Source organism: Acomys minous (genome assembly GCF_964271855.1).
Source record: "Acomys minous genome assembly, chromosome: 14".
NCBI classification, from domain to species: Eukaryota; Metazoa; Chordata; class Mammalia; order Rodentia; family Muridae; genus Acomys; species Acomys minous.
In genome coordinates this window covers 111,712,713-111,734,468 of record NC_140496.1, presented here as the reverse complement: position 1 = coordinate 111,734,468, position 21,756 = coordinate 111,712,713, and the positions used below count along the sequence as shown (strand labels likewise).

The 21,756-nt window shown below is 42.1% G+C and overlaps 1 protein-coding gene across 14 annotated transcripts in view; it reads left to right on the top strand.

Annotated features, from left to right (window-relative positions):
- The window catches only part of LRRC7 (leucine rich repeat containing 7), a 474,653-nt gene that overhangs the window by 193,504 nt on the left and 259,393 nt on the right, over window positions 1-21,756 (top strand). For 13 of the 14 annotated variants that reach the window (XM_084757043.1, XM_084757042.1, XM_084757040.1 and 10 more), the window contains one exon: window positions 3,233-3,435. In XM_084757043.1, the coding sequence (XP_084613169.1) occupies window positions 3,233-3,435 (203 nt within the window). The remainder of the gene's footprint in view (window positions 1-3,232; window positions 3,436-21,756) is intronic. The other variant, XM_084757049.1, reaches the window with a different exon arrangement.

Genomic DNA, 21,756 nt, shown 5'->3' with positions numbered 1-21,756 from the left:
GCCACTAGCTGGGTTTAGAAAATAAACTTGAGAAAACTTCCTGGAAAAAAAGAATCAAAGAACAGTGACATAGACATTACTAGAGAATAAGCCATTTACTTGTAGGCTATATGTAAGATATAGTTCCCTCATCCACTTAGTGAGGAATTGCAGGAGAGAAAAAAAACTTTTTAATGAAGGGGAAGAAAGTATCCATTAAGTAACAACCTTCAGCAGAATTGCAAGATGGGGGGCTGGGGGTGGGAATCAAAATCAAGCACAGTTTAAGAAAACACAGGGCGCATTTGTCACGAATTTTTAAAACTGGAGATAAAAATTTTAAACTTTCTGCTGGAGAAGTTGAGTGTGAAATGGGACTTTAAATAGGACTGGAACTGGGCTTTCTTACAAGCTACCAAATATGTGCCTCCAAATTTATGGCGAAAAAGTATTTTTGACCTAGAAATATATATCCAGATGAAATTTCAATCTTTTGTAGGTAAAACACGCCATCTTCAGACTATAAGAAAAGTAAAAAAACAAACAAATGAACAAACAAAACAAAAACAAAAACCCACAAGTACCTACTATACTTCCTTTCTCAGAAAACAAATGGAAGTTATCTTCTGCCAAACTGAGTTAATAAAATCTCAGAGGGCAACATGGAACCCAGAAAAATATAAGCTATAACACAGGAAGGAAATGCAGATATCACAGAATAATAGCTAAAAGAAACTCTGCATGGATTTACAGAAGCAAGAGCTCCAGAGGAGAACAAGAAGACAGTGTTCTCAGAGTGCAGATGCATGGCTGGGATTCAACCTGTGGGCCACACCCAGAGAAGACAGTCAGGAAACTGAGTCAGTGGAGGGTGAAAAAAAAAAAACAGGCAAAAGTCACATCCGTGTGCAGAAGAAGCTGCCAGTAAGAGCCCTCGCTGCCCTATCATGAAGGTTGGATAAGGAAGGTTCATTTACCAAGCCAGGTGCTCCAAGCCTATCTGTTACCCCATCTTTAAGTAGAGCAGGGACAGGAAGATTGTTGGAACTTGGTGGCTTCTAACCTAGAGGAGAAAATGCAAGCCCCAGATCCCAGGAGAGACTCCACCTCAAAGATAAAGACAAAGAGCAATAGAGGAGAGCACCAGACGCTCTCTTTCAGCTTCTGTGTAGGAGGCACATGCACACGTGTGTGAATCACACAGATAAACAAATCCCTCTAAACACAAAACAACTCATTTTAACTAAACGCGAAACAGAACACACAATATTATCTTTCCCACCAGGAATTCTTACACTTCCTGCTAGCTGTGGCCTATCATCATTTACCTTCATAACTGCGAAGCACTCCACACATAGTCTCCAGAAGACAACGGGATGCCTCTCACTTGTAAGATGCTTTGTATGTGCTACATTCCAGATTTCAATAATATTTGGTAAAATTCTAGTTACCAGGTGTTGTGATTCATTCTCTAGAGGTGGGAAGTGTCAGAGTTGAAGTAATAAATAAAAGGCGGTGGAGAGGAAAGTCACCTTGTTAAGGTGTTCAGTCAGCTTTCTACTGACTTCCAAGTTAAAAAAAAAACAAAAAATATGTAACTGCTTATTCACTAACATGTCCCCAGAATATCCTTGCACTAAGTTAAGAAGTTAAAAGAGGCATAAGGATAGCCTTGGATGAAAACCCAGCAGTTTTTAAGTAAAATGTACCTGGTTGCTTCCAAACCCGAGTCAAACTATGCAATTAATAAAATGCTATATAGCTTTTTAATAAATGTCATTAATTACATTTTACTTAAACAATACATTTTTAAAGATGTGTGTGTATGGGTGAGGGGTGGATGCCTGCAGAGCCACCTCAAGTTGGTCCTCAAAACAAAACACCAGTCCATTGCAAGAGCAGCAAGCACTCTTAACTGCTGAGCCATCTCTTCATCCCCTCAACAAGAACCTACTACAAACCACCAATTAACAGGCTGAGGAAATAGATCAGGATCAGCTGGCAAAGTGCTTGACACACAAATATGAGTTCATGAGTTCAATTCTTGGAACTAATGGAGGGAAAAAGGCAGGTTTGCTGGTGTTTCTAATCTCAGCACTAGGGTGGCAGACAGGAGGAGCCCTGTGGCTTGCTGGCCACATGGCCTGGCCTACTTAGCAAGTTCCAGGCCAACAAGAGACCCATCTCAAAAAAAAAGGTGAAGAATGACTCCTAAGAATCACAATGGATGATTTAATCACACACAGACACACACACACACACACACATGAATACACATACACACATGGATACACATACACACATGAATACACACACACACACACACCACAAATACATACACACACACAAGATACACACAATATCAAGCTGACATGATTTATATTAAAAAATAAGATATCTCATGTATCTTATATATTAAGGTATACTAAGATAAATATTTTATATTTAAAAATATATTAGTCAAGATCTCCTTGAAGAATGTGGAGGAAGAACACACAGTTAGGAAGCAGTGTCTTCGTTGTTCACAGGTCATACTCACAGGAAGAGTGACCGTTAGTTAAAATGAGAAGCTTCGAAAGCCAGTTAACAGTAGCTGATAACAATCAGGAGCATAGCTCCCAGCATTCATTCACTCATCCATACCTTCACCCGTCACTCTATGGTCGGTAAATACTTACCACTGTCCGGTACTAGGACAGATATCAGGAGGAATAAATATTGCTGTGGCCCTCAAGCTTATCATAGGAAAATGACATGAAATGCTGTAAAAATAAATTCAATGTTGATGATATCATGGTATAAGACTGCAAGGCCTTTGTTCATTTTAACTTAGAGAAATAAAAAAAAAAAAGAGGGAAGTCAGGTTTTTTATAAATAGTTTTCTTCCATCCGAATCAAGATTTTATGGCTCTAAGAGCATAGAATCCATGAAGACAGTGTTTAGTGAGAATGTGAAACATTGGTGCGCCCCAATAAAGTCATTCATGGGATCCATCTGTGGGTCAAAAGGACACCATAAACTCTGAGGTGAAATGTGACTGGTTTTGGAGAAATTAATACTCTTTCTAATGGTTCTGTGGAAGTTGTCCTGTGTCTGACTCCACATCTCAGGGCAGTTAAAGGGCTCAAGGATGTGATGCTCCCATGTCCTGTAGAGACTGTATGCACAGAAGAATCATAGTCAACCCCTTCATCTGAAGATGCAGCCTTCCTTGGGTGTCAGTGCTAAACACCTATATGTCTTCTCTCCCAGTGCAGTGCCTGGAGATGACCACCAAACGGAAGCTCATCGGCCGCCTGGTGCCATGCCGCTGCTTCCGCGGTGAGGAAGAGATCATCTCAGTGTTGGATTACTCCCACTGCAGCCTGCAGCAGGTGCCCAAGGAGGTCTTCAACTTTGAGCGCACGCTAGAAGAGCTCTATCTGGATGCCAATCAGATTGAGGAGCTTCCAAAGGTGAGTTCTGACAAACTGGATGACACACTGTCAATACCAAGGTCCCAGTGCCAAGACTCAGCACGGAGCTAGTTAGCCTTCCTTCAGTGCAGGAGACTGTCACATAATGTATCACAGCCATTCACAAAGCAGACTTCCATCCAGGTAGTACACCACAGCTTTCTACCCAGGTAGTGACAGAGTATAGCCTTCTACCATGATATTTGGTGTACAGCTGCCAGCTATCCAGATACAGCAGGTAACACAGCAAGAACTTCCATCTTGGTCACCAACTTGGCCTACAGAGTGAGTTCTTCTGGTCTACAAAGTGAAACTATGGGGTTCCTCATTCATATTTTTATATTACAGAGAGAGAGAGAGAGAGAGAGAGAGAGAGAGAGAGAGAGAGAGAGAGTTCATGATGCTTGGAAAAAGAGGGAAAATATGAAATATGATACAATTTCAAAACATAAGTTTATGATATGTGTTAAAATTACTTTTCTTTAAAACATGAGGTAAACTATTCATTTTAGGTCTAACATATTTTACTAAGAGCATATTATAATGACAAACATGATAAAGAGATTGCAGACATGGACAGAAAAAGAAAACATTGAGTTAGTGAGTTTTCGTGTCAAAATATTCCCATAAAAACTTTAACTATTAACCTTTACATATGCACACTGCCATCATAAGGAAAACCAAAACTCTTGTGACTTTATTCTCTGTTAAATGATTAGGAAATGATTAAGCAAACCAAATACAACACCTCAGAGAAGCTCAAAGTTAGAGGCAACCTGAAAGTTACCTAAATAACTCACAAAGTTGAGCAGTCAGCTTGACATTTACTTGTGAAAGACTTATACAGCCAGTATATTCCATATGCAAAAGGTTCGTTAAATATTTTAATATGCTAATCAAAGCAAATCATGAACATGATATTTTACATGTGGTTATGAATTATGATGTTTATAAAATGTTTTGAAATTAGGAAATGCTCAATGTTTACTTCAAATATAACCTATTTCATTTTTTAACAATATAAACTAAATATGTAATTCTAAATCTTTGCTCAGAAGATCTGAGTCAAGCCTAGAAAATTGGTTGACCACATGGCTTAACTCCAGGAAGATCCCCAGGTGACTTCTCAGGAAGGGGTATCACTCAAGTGTGCTCTCCCCACCACTGGAGGGTGACCACTAGAAACTGGTAACGTCACCCAATCACCCTGCATTCAGTGAAGACATATCTGGTGCCTTTAGCATTGCACATTCAGTCTACTTGGCACTGACTATTCAACAATGGACAGAATTTCATGTATTACAGGACTTGATTAATAAAACCACAAATATTTAAACTAATCATAAATGTGGAGGTTTTGAAATTTGGGAAAATAAGCACAAGATTTTTGGCTACTGTTGTTGGTTTTCGATCAGACCAATATAAGATTAGCAAACAAACTAAAGGTTGAGTTCATTTTTTCTTTGTGTTTTTCTTTATTTATCTGATCACTTTATATCCTGATCCCAGATCCCTCCCTCCTCTCCACCCAGTCCCACCCTCATGTCTCCAACCCTCATCCCCTCTCCTTCTCTGAGAAGGGGTGCCGGGGCTCCAAAGGGTAACAACATACTCTGGCATCTCAAGTGGCAACAGGACTAAGTGTATCCTCTCCCATTGAGACCTGACAAGGCAGCCCAGCTAGAGGAGAGGAATCCAAAGACAGGTCACAGAGTCAAAGACATCCCCTATTACCATTGTTAGGGGATCCACATGTTGACCAGGCTGCACGTCATACATATTTATAGGGGGTCTTGGTCCAGCCCATGTATTCACTTTGGTTGGTGGTTTAGTCTCTGTGAGCCCTCATGGGACCAGGATAGTTGACCCTGTAGGTCATCTTGTGGTGTCCTTGACTCCTCCAGCTCCCTCTATCCTTCCTCCTGCTCTTCCACAGAACTGCCAGAGCTTGGCCTATTGTTTGTTTGTGGGCCTCTGATTCTGTTTCCATCAGCTGTTGAATGAAGCCTCTCAGAAGGCAATTATGTTAGTCTACAAGCATAGCAGAGTCATTAATAATGACAACAATTAGCTGTCTCCCAAGGAGTGGGTCTCAAGTTAGGCCACTCATTATTTTACCATTTCCTCAATCTCTGTTCCATCTTTATCCCTACAATTCTTGTAGATGAGACAAATTTTGGCACAAAAGTTTTATAAGTGGATTGGTGTTTCCTTCTCTGCACTGAAAGTCCCACCTGGGGACAGGAGGTAGCAACTTAAGGCTCCATAACCCCCTGCTAAAGCTGAGTTAAACTTAAATTCTGAATTTTAAAAAGAGACCATAAGAATTTAATAAATATATCACAAATATCACACTGGACACATTTATGCTGGAAGAAAGCTTAAATTTCTATTTACCCTAGAATCATCTTTCTTTGGCTTCTAAAGATAGTAACTTTGGGTCAATCTCATCTTAAAATATTTTTCCAGATATATAAAGAAAAAGGAAAGTTTAAGACAACTAGTGAAAGCATAAAGCATGGTGAGTTAATGAAGCAACTAATTCTCTGCTACATTACATATCTTAGATCTTTAGAAAAAGGTCAATCTCTGCTTCTGAGGATTTGGCAGCCTGATTACAAGAGAAAAAAAAAAGAAATATTGGATACCAGTAGAAATAATGTATCATAGAAGTCAAATACTCTTGCAATGCTATGCACAGAAGAGTTCCCTTCTTGGGGAGGTAAAGAAAGGAATTATCCAAACATGGATAAGCAATCAAGATAGCATTATCACAAGGAAGGGAAAACAGAAGTGTGTGGGCCCTGGAGCAGTAAGGGTGTGGTGAGTTGGGAATATAGGAAGAAGAAGGAGAAGATCAGAGAGTGACAGGTGTCCCGATTTACAACACAGCACTGTTGAAATGTAAGCATCAGCAAAATAAAACCTTGAAGAATGATGTGTTATGTGATTCACTGGGATCCTAGAGAGGGTTGGGGGGAAACCTTAAGTTTGTCTGTCCTACTAATCACACCAATCAACTAGCAATAAATAAAAACAACATACTGTACTAAGCATTTAATGTAATTCCTCTGTACTTAAATAGAAGAGAAACTGTTCATTGTCTCCTACTCTTTACATATTCAGAACCTCTTATATAATCACTTAAGGTCTATAAAACGGACCTTTCTCTGAACTGTTTGTTACTATCACCTACAGCCTTGCTGGTCTGTTCTGTGGTACATAATGACCTGAGTTGTTTGACATTTGAGATATGATCACAACAGTACAGGAATATGTTTGTAAATTGTCAGAAACACTAAGAAAGTAAGAAGTGATCTAAAAACAACCCTAAAGCATGGTGGCGTAAGTCAGGTTTCTCTCTTCCCTGTAATGGATAGCCCCATCCAAACTGACTTTTCAAAGATGTTACACAACAGAAAGAGAACAAAGAGTCAGGGTTGGCTGCATTTTCGAAGATGTGTCAAGTTATGAGAAAAGAAGCAAAAAAATAGATTTAGAAGAACAGGAATATTTTTATTGCAAATAGTTCCCTCTGTGGTGCTTAGTTTTCTATAGTAAAATGTAAAAATATAAAAGCAATCTTTTCCCACAGGGACAGAAGCTCATACTGTTTGTAATTTAATTCTGCTTTGCTTTTTATTTTGGATTAAGAAGTAAAATATAGACAGGATAATAAACTGTAATTTTAGATTAAAATAATGTACAAACACATACATGAATAACATTGTAAAATGAACAATACAAACTAGTTCTTGACATTTAAAAACTGTAAAACAGAATGAAAATTATTTAGAAAGCCAAAATGTGACCAAAGTTATAAAAGGAGAACTTGGTCAATTAAATCATGCTGACCATATCTAAAACGGAGTGGATGTAAATTTGAAACATTTTACTTTGCAATCTTATCCCAAGGGTATTTTAGAGACTGAGGGCTTATGTTGTGGACCTGGGTTTGATCCTAACTCTGCTATTTAGTTGGGAAGGAATTACTTCCCAGAAGCCTCCATTTTCCCACCCAGAAAATAGCAGCACTCAGTTTCCTGGGTGATGGTATCTGGGGAAGACCTAGAACTAAAAAGTCAAAACCAGGTGTTTACCCAACTCCGTACTTCTCAGTGAACCTCTGTACAGCCAGAGTGGCCTCTGTGGAGAGACAGAGCTTCATTTAGGGTTTTACATCTTCACCATCAGCTACTGTTTCGTTCATTCACCCACATCAAGTGGGGTGTGGAAGCCTCCAGCTACTAACTTGTATGGTCCTATGTGTGGTTTAAGCTTTAGTAATGTTGCCTTTAAGAATGTGGATGCCCTTGCATTTGGGGAATAGATATTCAGGATTGAGATATCCTCTTGGTGTATTTTTCCTGTTATAAGTATGAAGTGTCCTTCCCATCTCTTTTGATTAATTTTGGTTGCAAGTATATTTTATTGAAATGGCTACTCCGGCTTGCTCTTGGAACCATTTGGTTAGAAAGCCTTTTTCCAGCCCTTTATTCTGAGGTAATGTCTATCTTTGTTGCTGAGGTGTGTTTCTTGTATGCAGCAGAATGATGGGTCATGTTTTCACATCTATTCTGTTAGCTTGTGTCATTTTACTGAGGAATTAAGTCCACTTATGTTGAGAGGAAATAAATAACCCCACACCAGCAAAACCAAAAGAAAAGAATGTGCGCTCTCTCTCTCTCTCTCTCTCTCTCTCTCTCTCTCTCTCTCTCTCTTTCTCTCTCTCTCCCCATCAACATAAAAAAATAGGAATTAACAATCATTGGTTATTAATATCTCTCAATATCAATGGACTCAATTCCTTGGTAAAAAGACACATGTAAATGTATAAATACAAGAATGGGATCATTTTAATATGAAAAGAGACTTGTTTCATAAGGTTTATTTGCTTTTCAAAATAATAACAAATACCATATTATGATAAACAAAAAAATTGCCTACCAATGGCTGTGAGTTTACTATTTAGTATGGATGTATAGTTGTGCCTGTCAAGTTTTTTGTGGCCATGTTAAATAATAATGAACATTTGCTGGCTCATAGAACTAAGAATAGCATAAAGAAACTGATGTGGAAAGTACAGAAAACAGACTTTGAGGTGCCTGGCCAGGCTCTGCAGCACAGTGACAACGTAGGTCAGCTGCCCCAACAGACCCCATAAAACTGTGACATTTGTTCAAGACTCCTGCATCTTCAAATAATACCTAGTGAGGATTCCTCGTAAGGAATGACATGGCTAGGATGGAGTAAAGGTGTGGTTTCCATACAGGCAAGCTCACATGTGCACACATACACCACACACATGCACATATGTTCACACACAAACATGTGAACACAGCATGTACACACACCTGCTTGCACTCATACTCACCTGTATACACACATATTTATCACACACAATGTTCTCCAATATCTCCCAGTAGCAATGTCTTCAATTATATTGATTTTCTTTTCATTTTCTCATAGTTGCTACTTAAAGCCATGCTTACTAAATCTTTAAACATAATTATTTAAAGGCCAAGACACTCTTTTGTATTGTGAAAAGTCTGATGAACCAAGGGAATCTAGATGGAAGGTAACAAGTTAAGAGATGTTAATTCATAGGTGTATTATACTTTATGAAAACTTGAATATCACTATTTCTTTCTGTGACTAAAAAAGAGTCTTTTTTAATAAAAAGAAACTACTTTTATCTCTATACTCACTAGTTAAACAATCATATCTGAGAACTATCAAATGTCTTAATCAAGATTTAAAATGACCTAAATTTGAAATATGGAGAAAAAAAAACCTGCTACTTGATCACTGAGACTGCTTTTTGGTGACTATAATTATTTTGAGTGTCTCCTGTAAATATGGACTTGTCCATAATTTGGCATTTTGTGTAAGTGCTGCCCACCACACAGTTCTCAGAAGGACTCTGCATTTAAATAAAGATGAGAAAAAAGATACATCACTAACTTTCTGCTTCCTCTCACTATCTGGGGCACAACATTCTGACTTTCAGTGTAAAAAGTATATCGTTCTTCTGACCTTATAAAACCATATCAAAAGTAAAAGTGCCTCATGTATGTGGGTAACTAATACAGATGTGACAAGGATGGACTGACTAATCTCGTCCTTGAGAATCATTCCCAGGTGCAGTCTTAGAGTCCAGTTATTTGGGCATCCATGTGGACAGGTTTATTTTTACAGCACTTGAGAAGTTAGGTGAAGTCTTCAGGCATGTGAAGGAAAATGAGAGACAAATGAACAGAAACAGCTCTTGTAGAGAAAATATCGGATTTCTTTTCATTCTTAGAACCCTGTTGTTGCTTAGAATTTTTCACATAGGAAATCTAATCTGTCTGTTACTCTTAGACATTAGGCAGTGAATGAGGGGGTTCTTCATGCATTTCAGTCTCGTAGGTTAAGACTCACTTTTTGCTTATTTCTCAACTGCAACTGGATGGTAAAACTGGGAGAAGCTTATTTGAAAAGCCCATTTACTAATCTTTGCTGCATTTTGGGGTAATCATATAGAGCCCCTAAGTTTTAGGTAGAATGTATATATTGCTGTACTTGTTCACTCTGTGTGTTCTCTGTAGATGCCATTCTAGGTACCAGGGATTAATTTTGGACAAGCCAAGCTCCTGTCTCATAGAATTTATTTTACTGTAAAGAGTAAAGAATTTAAATAGTAATAGGTAGCAGCAGGTGACCTAGTGAAACTAAAATGAGGACTTGCCCAAAGTCCACTTCAGGTTGAAAGGGCAGTACATGCAACCATGAATCGTGACATTCTGTGTTCTGCCCTGACGGTCAGGAAGGAGTCACAAGGAGGGAGCTGAAAGTAGACATGCTAGGCCAATAGTCCAGGGACTTGCAGGAGAGTGAGTGTGTGCTGAGTGCAGAGGAGGAGGGGTGAGTGTGTGCTGAGTGCAGAGGAGGAGGGGTGAGTGTGTGCTGAGTGCAGAGGAAGAGGGGTGAGTGTGTGGTGAGTGCAAAGGAGGAGGGGTGAGTGTGTGGTGAGTGAAAAGGAGGAGGGGTGAGTGTGTGCTGAGTGCAGAGGAGGAGGGGTGAGTGTGTGGTGAGTGCAGAGGAGGAGGGGTGAGTGTGTGCTGAGTGCAGAGGAGGAGGGGTGAGTGTGTGCTGAGTGCAGAGGAGGAGGGGTGAGTGTGTGCTGAGTGCAGAGGAGGAGGGGTGAGTGTGTGGTGAGTGCAGAGGAGGAGGGGTGAGTGTGTGGTGAGTGCAGAGGAGGAGGGGTGAGTGTGTGCTGAGTGCAGAGGAGGAGGGGTGAGTGTGTGCTGAGTGCAGAGGAAGAGGGGTGAGTGTGTGGTGAGTGCAGAGGAGGAGGGGTGAGTGTGTGCTGAGTGCAGAGGAGGAGGGGTGAGTGTGTGGTGAGTGCAAAGGAGGAGAGGTGAGTGTGTGCTGAGTGCAGAGGAGGAGGGGTGAGTGTGTGGTGAGTGAAAAGGAGGAGGGGTGAGTGTGTGGTGAGTGCAGAGGAGGAGGGGTGAGTGTGTGGTGAGTGCAGAGGAGGAGGGGTGAGTGTGTGCTGAGTGCAGAGGAAGAGGGGTGAGTGTGTGCTGAGTGCAGAGGAGGAGGGGTGAGTGTGTGCTGAGTGCAGAGGAGGAGGGGTGAGTGTGTGCTGAGTGCAGAGGAGGAGGGGTGAGTGTGTGGTGAGTGCAGAGGAGGAGGGGTGAGTGTGTGGTGAGTGCAGAGGAGGAAGGGTGAGTGTGTGGTGAGTGCGGAGGAGGAGGGGTGAGTGTGTGCTGAGTGCAGAGGAGGAGGGGTGAGTGTGTGCTGAGTGCAGAGGAGGAGGGGTGAGTGTGTGGTGAGTGCAGAGGAGGAGGGGTGAGTGTGTGGTGAGTGCAGAGGAGGAAGGGTGAGTGTGTGGTGAGTGCAGAGGAGGAGGGGTGAGTGTGTGCTGAGTGCAGAGGAGGAGGGGTGAGTGTGTGCTGAGTGCAGAGGAAGAGGGGTGAGTGTGTGCTGAGTGCAGAGGAGGAGGGGTGAGTGTGTGGTGAGTGCAGAGGAGGAGGGGTGAGTGTGTGGTGAGTGCAGAGGAGGAGGGGTGAGTGTGTGGTGAGTGCAGAGGAGGAAGGGTGAGTGTGTGGTGAGTGCAGAGGAGGAGGGGTGAGTGTGTGCTGAGTGCAGAGGAGGAGGGGTGAGTGTGTGCTGAGTGCAGAGGAAGAGGGGTGAGTGTGTGCTGAGTGCAGAGGAAGAGGGGTGAGTGTGTGCTGAGTGCAGAGGAGGAGGGGTGAGTGTGTGCTGAGTGCAGAGGAAGAGGGGTGAGTGTGTGCTGAGTGCAGAGGAGGAGGGGTGAGTGTGTGCTGAGTGCAGAGGAGGAGGGGTGAGTGTGTGGTGAGTGCAGAGGAGGAGGGGTGAGTGTGTGCTGAGTGCAGAGGAAGAGGGGTGAGTGTGTGCTGAGTGCAGAGGAGGAGGGGTGAGTGTGTGCTGAGTGCAGAGGAGGAGGGGTGAGTGTGTGGTGAGTGCAGAGGAGGAGGGGTGAGTGTGTGCTGAGTGCAGAGGAGGAGGGGTGAGTGTGTGGTGAGTGCAGAGGAGGAGGGGTGAGTGTGTGCTGAGTGCAGAGGAAGAGGGGTGAGTGTGTGCTGAGTGCAGAGGAGGAGGGGTGAGTGTGTGCTGAGTGCAGAGGAGGAGGGGTGAGTGTGTGCTGAGTGCAGAGGAGGAGGGGTGAGTGTGTGCTGAGTGCAGAGGAGGAGGGGTGAGTGTGTGGTGAGTGCAGAGGAAGAGGGGTGAGTGTGTGCTGAGTGCAGAGGAGGAGGGGTGAGTGTGTGGTGAGTGCAAAGGAGGAGGGGTGAGTGTGTGCTGAGTGCAGAGGAGGAAGGGTGAGTGTGTGGTGCGTGCAGAGGAGGAGGGGTGAGTGTGTGCTGAGTGCAGAGGAGGAGGGGTGAATGTGTGCTGAGTGCGGAGGAGGAGGGGTGAGTGTGTGTGAGTGCAGAGGAGGAGGGGTGAGTGTGTGCTGAGTGCGGAGGAGGAGGGGTGAGTGTGTGTGAGTGCGGAGGAGGAGGGGTGAGTGTGTGCTGAGTGCAGAGGAGGAGGGGTGAGTGTGTGCTGAGTGCAGAGGAAGAGGGGTGAGTGTGTGGTGAGTGCGGAGGAGGAGGAGGGGTGAGTGTGTGGTGCGTGCAGAGGAGGAGGGGTGAGTGTGTGCTGAGTGCAGAGGAGGAGGGGTGAGTGTGTGCTGAGTGCGGAGGAGGAGGGGTGAGTGTGTGGTGAGTGCGGAGGAGGAGGAGGGGTGAGTGTGTGGTGAGTGCAGAGGAGGAGGGGTGAGTGTGTGGTGAGTGCGGAGGAGGAGGAGGGTGAGTGTGTGGTGAGTGCAGAGGAGGAGGGGTGAGTGTGTGCTGAGTGCGGAGGAGGAGGGGTGAGTGTGTGCTGAGTGCAGAGGAGGAGGGGAACAGACAGGGCAAGAGGTTGGCAAGAGCTGGTAGACAAAACCATACTGAATTTGAGATCTTATTCTAAGTGAAAATGAAGGATTTTAAGAAAAGCAAGGATATGAAACCACTCATATTTTGAAGTGCCACTTTTGGTGCAGTGGGAATACAGCATGACCAATGAAAAGTAAAAGTGAAGAAATCGGGGCTGGTTAATTCAGGAGGAGGCTAGAGGCTTCCACTTCAACCATGGTAGGAAAAAAGAAACCTTCAGGCTAGGTTTTTGTAAGTGAAGGGGAAAACTTAGCTAATGGAATGAGTTCTGAACTGAGAGATTTGGGACTGAGAAAGAACTAGAAAGAATAGCCATTTGTAGAGCTAGAAAATAGGCATGGAGAATCACTGAGAATATAGGAGGAAAGCATGTGTTCACAGGGAGGCAGATGGAAATAGAACGTGCTTAAAAGTAAGAGGGAGTGTGAACAGAGACCAGGACTCTAAAAACAGGGAGCACTGTGTTTAATAGACAGAGATAATAGGTACCCTCCACAGAGTGTCTAGGTGACGGGGACTGAGGAAAGAGCTTGAGGAAAAAAGAAACATGAAGAGAGAAGTGAAGCAAGCCGGAGAAGCCTGTAAGAGCACGGCACTGCTTTCTCTCGTGAAGATGGGTAACATTTGGACATGGGGAGACTCAAAGGCTCAGAGTGTGGGAGATCTAACACCTTCTAGCCTCAAGGGCACGAGGCACTTAGGTGGTACACTGAGGTGGTACACTTAGGTGGTACACTGAGGTGGTACACTGAGGTGGTACATTTAGGTGGTACACTGAGGTGGTACACTTAGGTGGTACACTGAGATGGTACATTTAGGTGGTACACTTAGGTGGTACACTGAGGTGGTACATTTAGGTGGTACACTGAGGTGGTACATTTAGGTGGTACACTTAGGTGGTACACTGAGATGGTACATTTAGGTGGTACACTTAGGTGGTACGCTGAGGTGGTACACTGAGGTGGTGCACTTAGGTGGTACACTGAGGTGGTACACTTAGGTGGTACACTGAGGTGGTGCACTTAGGTGGTACACTCAGGTGGTACACTGAGGTGGTACACTTAGGTAGTACACTGAGATGGTACACTGAGGTAGTACACTTAGGTGGTACACTTAGGTGGTACACTGAGGTGGTACGCTGAGGTGGTACACTTAGGTGGTACACTGAGGTGGTACATTTAGGTGATACACTGAGGTGGTACATTTAGGTAGTACACTGAGATGGTACATTTAGGTGGTACACTTAGGTGGTACACTGAGGTGGTACATTTAGGTGGTACACTTAGGTGGTACACTGAGATGGTACATTTAGGTGGTACACTTAGGTGGTACACTGAGGTGGTACATTTAGGTGGTACACTTAGGTGGTACACTGAGATGGTACATTTAGGTGGTACACTGAGGTGGTACACTTAGGTAGTACACTGAGGTGGTACACTTAGGTGGTACACTGAGGTGGTACACTTAGGTGGTACACTTAGGTGGTACACTGAGGTGGTACGCTGAGGTGGTACACTTAGGTGGTACACTGAGGTGGTACATTTAGGTGATACACTGAGGTGGTACATTTAGGTAGTACACTGAGATGGTACATTTAGGTGGTACACTTAGGTGGTACACTGAGGTGGTACATTTAGGTGGTACACTTAGGTGGTACACTGAGATGGTACATTTAGGTGGTACACTTAGGTGGTACACTGAGGTGGTACATTTAGGTGGTACACTTAGGTGGTACACTGAGATGGTACATTTAGGTGGTACACTGAGGTGGTACACTTAGGTAGTACACTGAGGTGGTACACTTAGGTGGTACACTGAGGTGGTACACTTAGGTAGTACACTGAGGTGGTACACTTAGGTGGTACACTGAGGTGGTACACTTAGGTAGTACACTGAGGTGGTACACTTAGGTAGTACACTGAGGTGGTACACTTAGGTAGTACACTGAGGTGGTACACTTAGGTAGTACACTGAGGTGGTACACTTAGTTGGTACACTGAGGTGGTACACTTAGGTAGTACACTGAGGTGGTACACTTAGGTGGTACACTGAGGTGGTACACTGAGGTGGTACACTGAGGTGGTACACTTAGGTAGTACACAGGTGGTACACTGAGGTGGTACACTTAGGTAGTACACTGAGGTGGTACACTTAGGTAGTACACTGAGGTGGTACACTTAGGTAGTACACTGAGGTGGTACACTTAGGTGGTACACTGAGGTGGTGCACTGAGGTGGTACATTTAGGTAGTACACTTAGGTGGTACACTGAGGTGGTACACTGAGGTGGTGCACTGAGGTGGTACACTGAGGTGGTACACTGAGGTGGTGCACTGAGGTGGTGCACTGAGGTGGTGCACTTAGGTGGTACACTTAGGTGGTACACTGAGGTGGTACACTTAGGTGGTATGCTTAGGTACCTCAGACAAAGCACACAGACACAGTAAATAAAAACAAATACATTTTTTAAAAAATGGGAGCTCCTCGGTACAAATCAGTGATGTTGAAACTCATTTATCTAAATAAAAGTAAGAGAGAGAGAGAGAGAGAGAGAGAGAGAGAGAGAGAAATTGGATGCGGGAAACCACTATCTTCATTAGAGGAGCCATGTTCTGGCGGTAAAAGAACATAGATTTGTTGAATGTGTGAAAGGCTGACTGAGAAAAGCAGATATCTCCAATCAATGTAATGAGAAAGAAAGGAGAAAACGTAGATGCAAAAAGCAACAGGTTATGAGACCTGTAGGACATAATGCACACTGAAGTTTGTGAACAGTAGAGGTTTTAGTGTATAAAAGGAAGTTCTGAAATTCAGCAAACTAAAATGGTGGGAGGAGGCGACCGTACAATATGCTGAGAAGACGGGTGTATGAATGTTAGCTTACAGAGGAGGGTCACATGACAGGAACTGAGATATGTGTGTCAGCCATAATTTGCAATTTTTCTTCTTTAAGTAAGGACGCAGTAATGACCATCTGTGTGCCAGGCCAAAGGTGCCTCTTTGTCAGGACAACTCTTTCAGGTGCTTTTATTGGCCTCTCCTTTTTTAAAAAATATATTTTCTTAGCCTCATTTTGAATTTAAGCCCACTGAAGTTGAATAATGTTAGAGGGTGACTAAAGGTTTTGCACTTGGAAAGCAGAACAGTTTTAAATACAAACTTAAGTTTATATCATGTGTGTTTTCAAACTCTGGGTCTTGCACTAACTAAACAAGTACTCTATCACTAAGCTACAACCCAGCCCAGAAATATCTCTATAATCTAATATTTGATTAAACATGTATGAACTAAAAGACATAATCAAATATTATAGGATTTAAACCCTAAAAACTAAGAAAATTATAATATTCAATTTTGAAATAGGCTCCCATTTACTGTTTGTTGTTCTTTGTGCCTGTTCTGTGTCCTGCACAAAATGTCCGTTCCTGTACCAATGAGTTCAAGCCTATTCTCCACTTTCTCTTCTATGTGATTCAGAGCATCTGGTCTCCCACTGAGGTCCTCGGACTTGAGTTTTGTGTAGGGTAATGAGGATGGATCTATTTTCATTCTTCTACAGGCAGCCATACAATTTGGCCAGCACCATTTGTTAAAGATGCTGCCTTTTCTCCAATAGATATTTTTGGCTTCTCTGTGAAAAATCAGGTGTTCAGTTGTGTGTGGGATTAGGTCTGGGCCTGCAGTTCTATTTCCTTGATCATAATATGTCTGTTTTTATGCCTAAACCGTGCTTCTTCTATTACCATTGCTCTGTATTACAACTTGAAATCTGAGTTGGTGACCCCTCCAGGAGTTCTTTTATTGTTCAGGATTGTTTTAGCTATCCTAGGTTTACTGTGTTTGCATATGAAGTATAAGATTAGTTTTTCAATGTCTGTGAAGATTTGTGTTGGGACTTTTCTGGGACTTGATGGAATCTATAGAATTCTTTTGGTAGGATGACCTTTTCTACAATATTAATCCTACCAATTAAGAAGCAAAAGAGGTTTTCTTTTCATCTTCTGATGTCTTCATCAATTTTTTTTCTATGTATTTCATTTACATAGTTAGAGTTATTCAAAGGTATCTTAATTTTTGAGGCTATTGTAGAAGACATGGCTTCTCAGATTTCTTTCTCAGTATGCCATTTGTATATATGAAAGCTACTGATTTTGTATGTTGACTTTGCATCCTACTACTTTACTGAAAGTGTTTATCAGCTATTGAAGTTTCCTGGTGGATTCTTTACAGTCTTTTATTTATAAAATAATATCATCTGAAACAAGGATACTTCATCTTATTCATTTCCTAATTGTTTTTTGTTTTGGTTTGGTTTGGTTTGGTTTGGTTTTTCAAGACAGGGTTTCTCTGTGTAACCTTGGCTGTCCTGGACTCGCTTTGTACACCAGGCTGGCCTCAAACTCACAGTGATCCACCTGCCTCTGTCTCCCAAGTGCTAGGATTAAAGCTGTGTGCCACCACGCCCGGCTTCATTTCCTAATTGTATCTCCTTGATTTCTTCAGTTGTCTTATTGCTCTAAGATTTGAAGCACTATTTTGAATACATTTGGAAAGAGTGGGCAATCTTAATCTTGTTCCTGATTTTAGTGGAAATGTTTTGAGTTTCTCTCCATTTAGAATGATGTTATCTATGATCCTGTTGCTAATTACCTTTATAATGTTGAGATATGTCTCTCATACACCTTGTCTCTCCAGGACTTTTATCATGAAAGGTGTTAGAATGTTTGTTATAGAAAGAAGTTTGATATATTTTTGTTAGATACAAAATATGGGTTCTTGGCTCAACATTTCCATTAACATTTCAAGGAAGAGGGAGTCTTGGGTCTGAGTCATTCTATCATGGCCAGAAATAAAAGACCAGCTTTTATTCTGAGACCAGAAGCAAGTAGTGGGGCTTGTTTAACTTTGATACATCTTTAGAAATGAGTTAGCAGATACCTTATAGACTTCACTCAAAAGTCCAGATTTCTGCCTCCTCTTTTTAAAAATCACACGAAGATCTAGTGAGGTCCATAATAACAGTTGTTGACAATGCCAGTAGGAGCTGGTCAGTGATAGGGCCTTACAGTGAGCAAGTGTGCTTTGTCAGGGACCCAGGGAGGCTCATGGCAGCACTGAAATTTTCTGTTTAGATACTAAAAAATAAATGAGTTTTAAACTCAATGTAGATATTCTATGATAGTAATATTCAGCTTAATAATAAAAATTTAATTTAAAAACATCATTGGAACACTAAGCATTAGCTATGTGTTATTTGTTTATCACAGGAGAACAGGAGTAAGAAAGATTGGCATGCTTGCTAGCATGGAAAGCATAGGTTCAACAGCACAGCTACCAGGTCTGTGTCTGCTAAAATGCACAACCAAGCAGCGACTGTGACACTTTTGCAATGCTCAGTGGAGCGAGACTTAGGGATGGGTAGGAGCTTTTCATGGGGAAAAAAAAAAAAGTGAGTGCATTCCAGGGTATGATTGAGGCATTGCCGAAGAATGAAAGTTCCACATTATGTATGTATATAAGGCAAAAGAGAGAAATGAGGCTGAAATGATGTAGCCTTCTGTGCTAAACTGAAGAATTTAAATTTTGTCCTGAAATCTATTTTCAGACAAGTTCAGTGTATAATGACAAGATAAGACAATCTTTTAGAAAAACAGTCTGACTATACCAAATGTAGACTATAAAGAGTGAACACAGAGGCAGGAAGGCCACGTACCCTGAGCCTGAGGCAATCTCGAAATCTGGGGTTGACCTGACCTATGCAAAAAGCTCTGGAATGTCAGGTTATTCCAAACTTCTAAAAGAACATAAGAGTACATGAGAGCTATTGTGAGTCTGACCCTCCCTAGACCTGATCTTCCCTCAACTCCGTAAACCACCATGTGCCATTAGCTTCCAAAAGTTGGTAGATCCTAGGTAAGAAAACACTCATGAGAGTCTACATGCACTGCGTCCTGCCATAGTGACCAATAATTGAAAGACTTCTAAGACAGAAGTCTGAGTGAGCTGTAGAGTTCACAATGGCCTGAACACAGAGACAGAAAGCCTGTTCTCTCTTTTGTCTTCTCAGAGGTATGGAGCACAAAGATTAAGAGAGCCCTGACTAGACTTCAAAGAGAAAGAACCATTCCTTTGATAATGTGGGTGCATACTGGTGTTAGGCAGTGGAAAACACACCTTGGAGCCAGGCCATCTTGACTTTAGAGAATTCTCTAACATGGGTTCTCTCCTGTGAAAAATGAAAAACTGTCTTGTACTTCACAAGAATATTTTTGCCTGTCTTTCAATTTTGTCATCAACTGACCTTGTGACAATGCTCTTCTGTTTTAGATTAAGTAGTACCACATCTGAGTGAGAGATAACATGAGTGTTTTAGCAAGCCGACTCTCACTAGCTATCACATGGTAAACAGCACAGAACTGTTCTCTTTTTCTTCCTATGAATTGAGAGATGACAGTTCCATGTTCCAGAATTTAGGTGATCTTTTTATAAATTAGCATTGATCTAAAGCATGATCTAAAGAGAAAAATCATCTTACAGGCACTCCTATCACAGTTTATGTGGAAATTTAAAGTAAATGAATTTCTGGAACTAGCTCTTCTTGCCATGCAGTAAGGCAACTTATTGTTCCCTTAGAAGCTTGATGCAGCACTGGTCAGTCGCCTGGCTGGTCAGACTCAGAAGCACTGAGGGCCTCTGCAGAGCCTCTTGCCTCTTCCACCTTCCCTGGTAATGGCAGACAGATCCTTGCTGTGGAGCAGTGGAGGAGAGAAAGGAGGGAGCTCATTGCCCAGGAAGTTTGCCATTTTCTTTCAATTTTAAGTAGATAAATTAAAGATTTTTTTCCCCTTTTTGGCAATACAGGTTAACTGTGATGCATTTAATTTCTATAGCCTTGATAGTCTTTTCTATGTCGGTTGTCTTTGTCTTTGTTCTAAATAATTAATGGTTGACTACAGAGAACCTTGTAAAAGTGTGTTCACCAGGCCAATGTTCTCATTGACATTGATAACAATAGCTGTTTTGATTGTCACTGAAAGAGTGTCACTAGCCTGGTAAGAAACCTAATTAAGAACTGTGGAACAGAGCTTGGTGTGGAAGACTCTAGCAGACAAAATCCCAACTCTATTTGCAGAAAAGGGGGCACAGAAACCAGGAACCTAGAGAGTTCCAAGAAGGGATAGCTGCACCCATGAGCGCAACACAGAGCTGGATCCTCATTCTGGCCAGGAAATGATGCCTCCTTTGTTAATGTGTCCAGTCCCAGCTCAGTTGTGAGGAAAGCAGGTTCTTCCTGTGCTGTCCTGGTTCCCATAGCAACCATTCTCCTGCTCAGCACCACACTCAGAAGCCAATCAATCACCCAGTTCAACACGACCTCAGTCTTTGGGAGTTCACCCTTTCTGATCTCACTTGGGTACTCATCCATACTCAGTGAGCCTAAGTGTTGCCATGAAACCTGTGTTTCTTAGTTTCCCTCATCTCAGTAACTACTTAAGACTCTTTTGGGGACTCCTTCTTCCTTGACTTCCTCTCAGCTCACCTTCCAAACAAAGCCATGTCTCGCCATGTTTAGTTTTGTAACTATTTGTTAAGTTTCTCCTTAACCTTCTCCATCCTGATCCATTTGTCTGGCCCATGTCTGTGGGACACTAACAGAACAATCCCCTTATTGATAGATCTTAAACTAGCTCATTCTCCTTGTTCTGTTCTCCACACAGCCAACAGTGATATATTTCCTATGTATATAGGAAGTTAAAGCCTGTTAAGGAAGTTAAAGCCTCACCTCTGCTCTGCCTTTTAGAAAAACCTGTGTACCTGAGCCTAGGCCTGGAGTACTAAAAGGAGTTCCCCATTGCCTGGTTATAATGACCTGTCTAACTTTTAGCTTCACGTGGTTGATCCTGAAACAGGAAATGGCATTTCCTCTACCTGGTGTCCACTCTGCCCCTCATCTCGGATCTCTTCCTTCCTGACTTTTTTCCTTCACTTTCTGAGACAATCACTTCATACCTCCTTTTATAGCTAAATATACAGGCTGTTGTTATAACTGCTCACATGACATATATATTATACGTTTGTTCTGTGTCCACAGACACAGGGAGAAGCAACTAGTGCTGTTGTGTCCACACCCCTCTAAAAGTCAGGTCAAAATCAGTTCAATATTTGAATCAACAAGAACTAGCACAGTATTCAATCTAAAGTTCTATTCTTGCTACATACTCATTGCATACGTAACATGATTTTGTAAAAGTGGATCATAGGAATATAAAAGATTAAATTAAATGACAAGAGATGCTCCACAGCCCATGTATGAAACTCTCTATCAAATGTCATCAAACCCAGTATTGTTTGCACCTATACTTACAGTTTGCCTGAGACAAGGCCAATGCTCCCTTAAATTCGAGATAACCAGGAATTGGATAAACTTCTAGGCAGCAGAAATATAACTAAAGAGAACTCCAAAATAATCTACACCAGCACACACATCCCTGATCTATAGTTAATGTGATATTAGAATCTACTCTAGGCTTACAGTGTAGGGAAGGGACAGAGTACCTGACTTGCAAAGCCTTGGTTCAGTCCCCAACACTAACAAAACTGTATACCCCAAATATCCTAAATCATTGAAACTGGCAAAATTAAGAACAACTAAAGGAATGATTTTCTTCTCAGTATTGGTTTCTGTTTCTCTTCCAATGTTACTAGCTTGGTACTGCCAAGTAATCATAGATATTTAAGTTAAGTTAAAAACACCTTAAATTTTAAACGAACATGATAAGTCTTTAATTGTGTTATACCTTCTATCTTCAAACCAAAAGTTGTTATTCTAGTAATCATAAGACAGTGACAAATGCTAAAAACTACCCTGCTGTTCCAAAAGAAAAAGCAACCCA